This window comes from Gossypium hirsutum, chromosome A06 (assembly GCF_007990345.1).
Source record: "Gossypium hirsutum isolate 1008001.06 chromosome A06, Gossypium_hirsutum_v2.1, whole genome shotgun sequence".
Lineage (NCBI taxonomy): Eukaryota > Viridiplantae > Streptophyta > Magnoliopsida > Malvales > Malvaceae > Gossypium > Gossypium hirsutum.
The window spans coordinates 106,644,482-106,655,207 of record NC_053429.1 but is presented as its reverse complement, the minus strand read 5'-3'; the positions used below and the strand labels follow the sequence as shown (position 1 = coordinate 106,655,207).

Below are 10,726 nucleotides of genomic sequence, written 5' to 3'. Positions count from 1 at the left end.
TGCCTTCTTAGTCGTCTATAGTTTTCAAGATAAATATAAATGAGAATCTCGTATTATAAAAATAAGACTAGTCTATCTAGTTAGTTCCTAACCAAGTTACTTTACAACCTAACTAGAACAGTACTTCAGACAAACAATATGTACTATACCTTTGACGAATATCATACTTACCCTTTTTTGCTTAACACTATCTTTTCTTTTAAATAGCAGAATATCCTGAAATAAAATCTTCACTTACATACACAGCAGTTACAATACGCCTAGACCTATGCACCAAAAGAAACATAGGGGCAGATTACACTTCGCCAAACATATTATTTTTCCGTTATTCACCAAAAGAAACTTGAGGTGTGATAGGGGGTAGCAATAGATAGTCCAAGAATGAACTCGATAGGAAAAATGTGCTTTAAAATGACAACTTCATTGCCATCAGTGAGGAAATGCACCTCCAAAACAACTACCACGACCACAACTACAACTACGACTGTTGCAACATTGCCTCATCCTCCTCGTTATTTCAGCCTATGGATATACTACCTAAGACACGATGTGGGCTTAATAAGCCTAAATGTATTCAGTGTGGTAATATTGCACATTCTAGGTGAAAGGGAAATCCCTTTTTTTTGTTTAAATTTTATTTCCATATGTAGTTATGGATTTTTTTTGTGTAGCGATTTACCCCTGAAAGAACAAATGATTTTAGTTTAGCTGTCAATTGTTGTTATTTGGTTTTGTTTGGTCAAAAGTTGTAGGACCATTGAAAAATTTGCAAACTTTGCAATCAATTTAGATATTTGAAAACAATTCTTTTAGTGGTTTGCTGGGAAAGGAAAAAATATGAAAAAGAAAAAGAAGTAAAAAGAAAGGAAAATAAAGAAATAAAGAAGAGAATAAATATTTTAATATTAAAAAAGGAAATAAAACATGTGACACATTTAACATGCCACGTCAAACACACGTTACTAAATAACGATAGCAAGGGGTTGAGTGGTATTTTTGTAATAACGTGATAATGTTAGTGACATCTTCCTAAGTTTTAAAAAGTTGGTGGCAGAAATTATAAATTAATCAAAGTTCAATGACATCTGGTGTAGTTTACCCTAAATATTTTACTATTATAAAGTGAATATCCATTAGAACAAGAAATTTGATATACTTTAGGACTCTACTGCCCTTTAAGAATAGAGATTTATTTTGTTTATATTTTTTATGTCTATAGATATAGAAATCATCGTAAATATTTTGTTTTCTTTTTTTTTATTCTTTATTCTTTTATTCTTTTATTTTTAATTAATCTTATTTTTTATTTTAAATTATTGACATACAGACAAAATTTTAAAAAATGTGCATCAACCATTGAATCCTTTGACAAGTAAACTTGGGGTAGGTAAATTTTCACATGGATCAAAAGGGTTTTGATAAAAGTCATGTTGCAAATTGACCTTAAACTAAAGGTTTTTTTCTTTTACGTTTATTAAATTTATATACTAATCATAAGTCAAATCGAAACCAAATTGGCGCACTTAGTCTTGTACGAGGAATCCAAAAAGGCAATTGTGAAATTTACACCTATTGGATTTATTTAGATACAATAAATGTAATAATAAAATAAAATCGAACCCATATTTTCTACCAATTTTATGGTCCTAAAATCGCATTTGCGCACTCTGTTGCAATGTTCATTGGACACCCACGATCTAACTAGACAGACCTCTTCTATACAGAAAAATTAAATCAAAAGGGAAAATGTAAAACCCAGAAAAAGGAAATTAAAATTAAAATTAAAAAGGTAAAATGAAAACCTTAACACATATGAATACCCTGGCTTAGGAAACTTTCAAGAACTGGTCGACTTGTTTAAGTTATCCGATTCTGATCCTTTATTACGGGACTCCCCTGTTGTCCTGCTCTCTGATTCCGATATGGATGCCCCAAATGAAATCTTGGTGGAGCTACTACCTGAACCACGGGTTGTTTCTTCCAATCTTTTTGAGCTTACATTCGGCCGTAATCTTTGAACCGATGATGGTTCCACCGTAACTTCAGCTGGGAAATTCAGTAAAGCCTTTGAACCACGCATCCTAAAAGCTGCCTTGTCATAAGCCAAAGCAGCAGCTTCAGCTGTTTCGAATGTGCCTAGCCACATCCGTGCCCCTTGTCGAGTGGAGTCACGGATCTCGGCGGCGTATTTGCCCCATGGGCGACGCCTGACTCCCCTGTAATGCTTCTTGGGTGGGTTCCTGGCTGGTTCAAGCGTGGTTTGGTTTGTTGCGGTTACCTGAAACTGAAACTGATGGTAATAGTTATTGAATGGGAGGGCGTGATGAGCGTTGGCTTCGTCCAAGACTTGGAAGATGAACATGTCTTGTGAATCATTCTCATTAAGTGGGAGATGATGATCCATATTCTGGGACTGGGAGACTTCAACCATGGATTCCTTTCGGACCTTTTCTGCTCTATGGGATGTCATTTTGGGTTGATGAAGCCCTCAAGTTTGTACAAAGTGGCTTTAGTCTACACTTGTATTTAATTTAAGAAACTATAATCGTGATTATGCATAGTATATATTTATATCCTCATTTAAAATATGCTGAGATTTGTTCGAAGATACGATCATTCTTTTTTCTTTCCTTAATATTCTAATATCATATATAATATATATATTACAAAGTTATTAAAATTTTGATATGTTTATAAAATAAAATTTTGACATGTGATAAAAAAAATATTTACGAACAAAAAATTTGCAACTTAAACCCCTTCAGCTGTTCTGCAAGTTATATCTTCATTATAAGTGATTTCAATTTGTTTATATTCACTAATTTCAATTTGTTTATATTCACTAATTCAACTTACAATTTTATATAATATGTAACTATAAATTTTAAAAAAGTTTAATAATTTTTTTTTAAATTACTATCACTATTCTCACAAATTAAATACACTATTAAAATTGAATAACGTTTTTTAATATTTGAATATAAGATTTTAACTTTAAAATTCCAAATATTTTTTATACAGTAATTCCAAGTAATTTTTAGAACATAGTACTTTTTAAAAACTATTTTAAGAATTTTTTAAGAAAAAAATGATAAGTTTAAAAAATGACATTAAGTATTTTAAAAATTATTTATACTGTTACAATATTTTTATATATATAATATTCATTTTTTAACTAATATATAAAAAATTATGTTTTAAATTTTATTTGTTTCATTTATAATTCTGACATTTGTTCATACTTCCGATCATATTATGTTTTAATTTTTATCTCATTATACAATTATATTATGTATTTAGATTTTAATACTTTATTTTTTATATATTAGTTTAAAAATGAATATTATATATATAAAACAGTATAAATAATTTTCAAAATACTTAATTTCATTTTTTAAACTTGTCATTCTTTTTCTAAAAAAACATTCTTAAAAAGTACTATATTCTGAAAATTACTTTGAATTTTATAGAAATTTGTATATAGGCACAAGGATGAAGTAAGAAATTTTGTATAAAAAATCAAAATAAAATTAAAAATATTTGAGAGACTAAAGCTAAAACTTTTTTGTTAAAATAATTTAAATTGAAATTATTTGAGGGGACTAAAAATGCAATTTTTTGTTGGCCAATGCTAAAAGAACTAAAAATAAATTCTTAATTTTTTAAGAGAGACTAAAAGAATTATAAATTTATAAAATTAAACTAAGGGCCTCTAGTTCCATCCTTTTACTAATAATTCGTAAAATATGAAATAATTTTATGCTATGTTTGGTTATTAATATAATAACATAAGAAAAAAATTATTTGATAAATATGTATTACATAGATAGATATACAATAAAGAATAGTTAGTACAAATTCAGACTTAAATTTAGAAATATTAGTAAATTGTTTTTAAAAAAATTAGACCTCTTTAATTTAAGTAAAAATTATACCTTCACTTATGTAAAAAAACAAGTAATGTGAATGGCTAAAAATTACCAAATTATATTAAATTATTACTAACTCATATACTAAAATATGATAAAATTAGTCGTGTTACAAAATGTAGCATTAATGTATTATATAAGCAAAAAAGAAGGTGAGAGAAACTAGAGATTCTAGTTTATTTCTTGATTGGAATTTATAAAAGATGAAATTTTACCCTCATATTTTTTAGTTTCTACATGAATTTATTTCATTTTCTTTGACTATATTAGATCATGATATATGTGAAAATAATTATATAATAAATTTGTAAAATATATAAGTTAAATATGTAAGTTGGGAAAGTGAAAATTATGTCTCAAATTCCTACCCTTTTATATGTATGCATATATTTCTTAGATTTTATATTAAAAATACAAAAAATTTCTCAAAATAATATTTAATTACATTGAATAAATAATGTGTTTTTAATAAATTTACAATCGAGTTGAAACTGGTTGATAGATGATAATTACTCAATCAAACTCTTAAATAATAACATAAATTGGATACAGTTGTTAATATAATTATATGACTAATTGAGGTAAGTTCGATCTTCATATATATATTTTAATATTTGCCATGTTCGTTTTTATGGTACATGTTTAAGGTTTGTAACTATCTTTCTTAATAATATTATCTTTAAAATTCGAATATACGTTTTTTTTTAAAATGCAATATATCCCACTATTAAATCAAACATTGTTGATCCAACAATGATATATATCCCCTTAGGCTCCTTGGTACCTGAAAGAGAGTATAAAAAATAAAAATGGTAAAAGGATGAGATATTTAGTTTTAAATTATTATAGATGTAAGTAAAAAAATTGAATTTAGTAATATTACGTGGCATAAAGATTATGAATGTACCAAAAACTTGAAGGGAGTTGTGAGAGGGTTAGGGATATATGCTCTTGTTTGGGAAAAATAGCCTAGGATTGTCTTAAATGAGTAATTTTCATTGGAAAAGCAAAGTTAGGTTGGACGTCAATTTTGAACACTTCATTTCGTTGAATGTAGCTTTGATTGCGTAGAAACATGTGCAAACACATTGAAAAGCAAAAGGCTGAAAAAGCTAATGATTTCCCACGAAAATTCTACAATTTATCACAACTTTTATAAAGAAGTTTAAAATCCACAAGTTTTTTTTTTTATCAAAAAGAATCTCATCAATATCCATTTCATAATTATAATAATTATTTTTTAAAATTCGATAGTTAAGTTATTTGAATACAATAAATAGTTGAACCCCTTTTTTTAAAAGCACTAAAATCATATCAACATCTAATGACGAAAGAGTTTGGCATCCATAGGATTGATTGAGGTCACCAAGGTCGTCATGTTATTTCTATAACACCAGAGTTCTTCTCGAAATAAATAGCTGGAAATCAAGTCGATCTCCTCCTTGACTTGTCAACTTGCACAGAGCAATGAAAAACCTCATACAACTCCATCCCTTCTTAAATTGTAGCCCACAGCTTCTAGAGTATAAAGAATTCCACAAGTCCACGCAAATATAAAATTATTTTAATATTATCAAATGAAAACATTGACTTGCGTTATCGAGTTTAATAAATAATTTTTAAAAAATATATATTTTTAACAAATCTCGATTCTAATTATATCTGTTATCTTTTTTTATAAATAGTGTATGTATAAAAATAATCTTTTAAATAAGTTAAATTATAATTTTAATTTATTATATTATTAAATTGAGAATGAATGATATGTTACTATTATATTATATGAAATATTACAAGGTGTTTTTTGTGGTAGACGAAAATTTTTTCGACTTAATTACAAAATATATATATATATATGTTGCAAGCCAAAATTATCATGGTTAAAAATGATAATATTAGTGTATCATAATTATTTTTTCAATTAATTTAAATTAATTAAAAGATAAATAATAAAAAATTATAATGTCACTAATTAAATTAAATTAAATTGATTAAGTAATAATAAATTATTATTTTATCTCTATCTAATTAAATTAATTTGAGACAAATAATAAATAAAATAGTTTAAATATTTTTATGACTTTAAACAGAACGTTTATATTCCACAATAACTGTCTTTTATTTAAAAAAGCTAGCTGTAACAACTCGTTTTTTAGTGATGTCGGAAATAGTAATTTCGGGGCCACCAAATCCGACGAGTAAGTTCGTAAATATTATTAGTTAATATTTACGAGTCAAACATGGTTTTAAAAATATTTTTAATATGATAATTTATGCTATTCGAATGATTAATTAAGTTTAAGCGGTAAGACCCTAATGTTAAGTGGTTCTAGAAAATGAGGTATTGAGACCTCGTTTCTATAAATTGAGTTGTAAATATTTTTATAAATATTTACGGAGTGTCATTAAGGTGATATTAAAGTTTCATTGAAAAAATTTAACGTTTCAATAGTTAATTAATTAGAAAGGACAAAATTGTAAAAGATGTAAAATTTAATCAATATTTGATTTGAGTGATTAAATGTTAATTGAATAAAGGAAAAGGGACTTATATGGTAATTAAACCATGGCCAAAGTTTCCAAGCAGCGGTGGGATTAAATTGTAAATAAGTTTATTTAGTTAGAATTTAATTAAATTGAAAATTAAATTGAAAGACCAATTGTGAAATTAAATCTTCCTTTGATGGTAATTATGCCATATTTGTGTAATGGAAAAATATGGACATGGCTTTGGTTATTTATTTATTTATTTAATCAAGGGAAAAATGGTAATTTAATAATTAAATTAAATTAAATTAAAACCAAAATGTTTGTATTTATTCTAGTGACTTCTTCTTCATGAATAAAAAGAACAAAAAAAAAAAAGAAACCATGGAAGTTTCAAGTTTCGGCCATTCTTTTAATGGTGCATGTAAGTTAAATTTAGCCTTGTTTTTAATAATTTTTATGTTTTTGAGATTGTTGCAACTACGTCCAACTAGTCCGTACTTTCGATTTTGAAACTTTTAATGATTGTGAATGCTTCTATTGATGAATCTATATGATTTTAGTTATTAAATGATGAATTTGAGATGGTAGATATTTAAAAGTATTTTGTTAAGTAATTTTGATGAATTTTCCAATCAGGGACTAAATTGTTGAAATAGTAAAAATATAAGGGTTTGTTGTGAAATTATTGCAAAAATGGGCTGTAATGCATGCCATGAATATTCGGCTAGCATGAGTTTGCATTAAAAATTGTTAATTTTCATGTTTTAGGCTAAGGGACTAAATTGAATAAAAGCAAAATTTTAGGGGCAATTTTATAAAAATGTAAAAAAACTAAATTTCATAAAATAAATTTTTTTATTGTCTGAATTAATAAATTGAATGAAATTATTAATTTAGATCAAGGTCGAGTAGAAAATCGAGTAGAATGAAAAATTTACCAAAATGCTCCTGTAGTTTGACATTTCTACAATTTAGCCAGGGAAGTTCGTATGGTTAGAATTTAACATCAATATGAATTTTTGAGTAGATTAACCCGGTACAACTTGTATATTTATTTATTTTAATTATTGATAATTAATTGTAATTTGAGATATAATATTGAATTTGATTACTCGGATTGGATTGAGCGCGGGATAGAGTACAGTCGTGATCTAGTGTGTTTGGTTGGACTAACAATGTACTCATATCCGTAAGTCCTTCTTTGTATGGAAAATATCGGTAAGGTAAATTGTTTAATGAATTTGAAAGATTTATTATTTATTGAATATTGACCTGACATAAATGAATTCATCAGTTGAGATTGTGCTAATGTGATAATGTGCAAATATGATAATTGGATATTAGTTGTATTTGGAAAGTAAATTGGAACCCTATTAACTGTATCGGGCTGAGTCGGATATAGATGGCATGCCATAAGATAGAAAGAGTTCAGGGATTTCTTCGACTTCGAGTCGATGAGGCACTGGGTGCCAATTTACTTCGGTCTAACCGATGAGACACTGGGTGTCAAATTTATATAGCGCTGGGTGCATTTACTACTTCGGATTTATCCGATAAGGCACTAGGTGTCAAACCGGTGTGTTGGTTGGATCCGTGTATCCGTCTGGGTCCGAATCGTGCTAATAGGGGTAATTAAATAAAATGGTACTATGATTGATATTGAATAATATTGTATGAGAATTGAAAATAGGATGGTGATTTGAAACATGAAAATGAGATTGTTATAACAGCTCGTTTTTGGGTCAAATCAGAATAGTGGTTTCGAGACCACAAATCTGAAGTAGAAATATTTAATTTATTGTTTCTTTAAGGTTTACAGCATGATAGAATAATTGTGTGAAATTTTATCAATTGAGTGTTCACTTTGACTAGAAGGATTAAACTGAAATAGGTGCAAAATTTGAGTTCTATACGCTAAAGGTAGTAAATTGTTATGAAATTTTAAATTAGATGTCCTTAAATGGTAATTAGACCAGTATATCCTAATATGGACAAAAATGGACATGGCTAGGAAAAATTTCAAAGTTTAATGAAGGGCATTTTGGTAATCTAGTAAATAAAGACAAATTAACTAAAATAAAAGATGTCATCTTCTTCAATTTAGTCCATATAGCTGAAATTTTGGGGGAAACCATAGCTAGGGTTTTGGCCAAGCTTCCAAGCGCGATTGTAAGTCCGTTCTTATCTCGTTTTTAACTATTTTTATATTTTTTAGATCGTTGTAACTTGATTTAACTATTTCAAGGACTAATTTGAAAGAAAGTTAAAGTTTAAAATTTTACCCATGTTGAATATGCTTGTATTTTAATGTTTGATGGTTGAAAATGCATGTTTGTTTTTTGTTAAATGACTTTTGAAAAGTGATTTTTGGTAAAAAGGTCAAATAGGGACTTATTTGTAAAAGTCTATAAAATGTGTAGATAAGTGTGAATAAATGAAAATTTTGGGCTGTTATGAGCATAAATAACAATCATCTAGGCTTGGGTTGTGCTGAAATTGAATAAAATTCATTTACGAGCCTAAGGACTAAATTGTAAAAAAGTTGAAATGTTAGGGGCAAAAATGTAAATTTTGTCATAATGTGTTTTTGGGCTGAATTCAATAATATGATGATTAAATAAGTTAACTGTGGCATTATAGATCAAGAAAAATGAAGTTTGGGTGTAGATTGGGGGAAAAACAAAGTATTTGACGAATAGGTCTTTTTGGTTGTTTTTGTAACCGAGGTAAGTTCGTATGTTAAATAAGCTTTACTTTAAATGTATTTTAATTACTTTAATTTATGCATGAATTGTGAAATCGACCTTACAGACATATTTGACGATGATTTGGCAAGTGAGAAATCCTAATCAAACCTTAGAAATAGATTAGGATACAAGTGACATGTCACTAGGGTTTTATGTTATGTGATCCAGGTGCTGGTCCTGTACGTCCTACCGATGGCTGAGTATACCAGCATATGTTGCGGTTACTTGACAGCTTGTGTGAACAGCACTGAGTAACTACATCTTGACTGACAGCTTGTGTGAGCAGGCCCGTTGTTGGCTCGAGAGCTAGCATATATGTGATATGAGATAGAGGTAGCAATGGCTACACATGTGGCACCTTGTGTGCAAGGTTTCCCAAGTATCCTAATTTGTTATTCAGAGTGGTTCATTGGGTATGACAACAATGGGATTAAGTATGAATTATTACGAGATGGTACAGGTATGTACTCAAAGCTTATGATTATTAATTCGTGAAATGACGATATTATTAATTCGTGAAATGACGATTTCAAGTTAAGTTGTGATGGAAGTGAATTATGATAATGAGGTTATGGTAAATTATATTATCTTATGTTATATTACTTGCATTATTAATGTATGGTAGGGTTTGCTTATTTCTTACATACGTGCTTACTAAGCTATATAGCATACTCCGTTTTATTTCCATGTTTTATAGTGTCACCAAGCTAGGTCGGATTAGAGATCGTCGGAGATCGCAACACACTATCAATTTTTTATTTTGGGTACTGATGATTTTAAACATTTTGAGATTATGGCATGTATAGGGACTTGGTCATTTTGTTATATGTGTCATTGTGAATTTGGCCAAATGTATTGGCTTGTAATTGTCAAAGGCTTGACGTGGTATTTGGCCATGTAACTTGACTCATTTTGGTTGATTTGGTTGTAAGCTTATATATATATACATGCATGTGCAACAATCTCTTGTGTGATGTGATTTATAAATGCTTGATAGATGGTTAAATGTGGCTTAATAGATTGTTGTTGAATAGTTGAGGTTGGCTCATTGGTATGCTATGAAATTTATGAAGAGTTATGCATGATACAAGTATGTATGTTGGTAATTTTGGATGTGAGTTTGGTTTGATTTGGTTTGGTAGAATATGATGTTGTAAGTATGTCATGTGTGATAATGAAATGACATGAATTGGCCTTGTTTGTGGATATATTGGTTGTCCAGGTGTGCTATGGATTATGCCTTGAACTTATGCATATGTAGGTGTAATTGAGGGTGACAAATGACTTGGTAAATAGCCTTTATTTTGTCTACATAGCTAGACACAAGGGCGTGTGTCTAGGCTGTGTGTGACACACAGTCTGGCCCATGGGCATGTGCTCCGAACGTGTCTCCCCTACTCCTTAATTTTGAGAAACAGAATGTTCAGAATTGAGCACATAGGCAGAGACACGGGCGTGTGTCTCAGTCGTGTAGGGGACATGGCCTCAGGCACGGGCGTGTGTCCCGAACGTGTGAAGTCTGCACCTTTTTGTTGCCTGGATTACCACCGATCAGAGAGG

At 28.9% G+C, this 10,726-nt stretch overlaps 1 protein-coding gene across 1 annotated transcript; it reads right to left on the bottom strand.

The window, feature by feature from the left end:
• Window positions 1-1,554: 1,554 nt before the first annotated feature.
• On the bottom strand, window positions 1,555-2,596 carry LOC107962153 (pathogenesis-related genes transcriptional activator PTI5). The gene has a single exon (XM_016898413.2). The coding sequence runs from the start codon at window positions 2,468-2,470 to the stop codon at window positions 1,838-1,840; it is 633 nt and encodes a 210-aa protein (XP_016753902.2). The 5' UTR covers window positions 2,471-2,596; the 3' UTR covers window positions 1,555-1,837.
• Between the last annotated feature and the right edge of the window lie 8,130 nt (window positions 2,597-10,726).

Excerpts from the sequence above, each read along its gene's own strand:
- LOC107962153 (XM_016898413.2), bottom strand. The coding sequence starts at position 2,470 with ATGACATCCCATAGAGCAGAAAAGGTCCGAAAGGAATCCATGGTTGAA.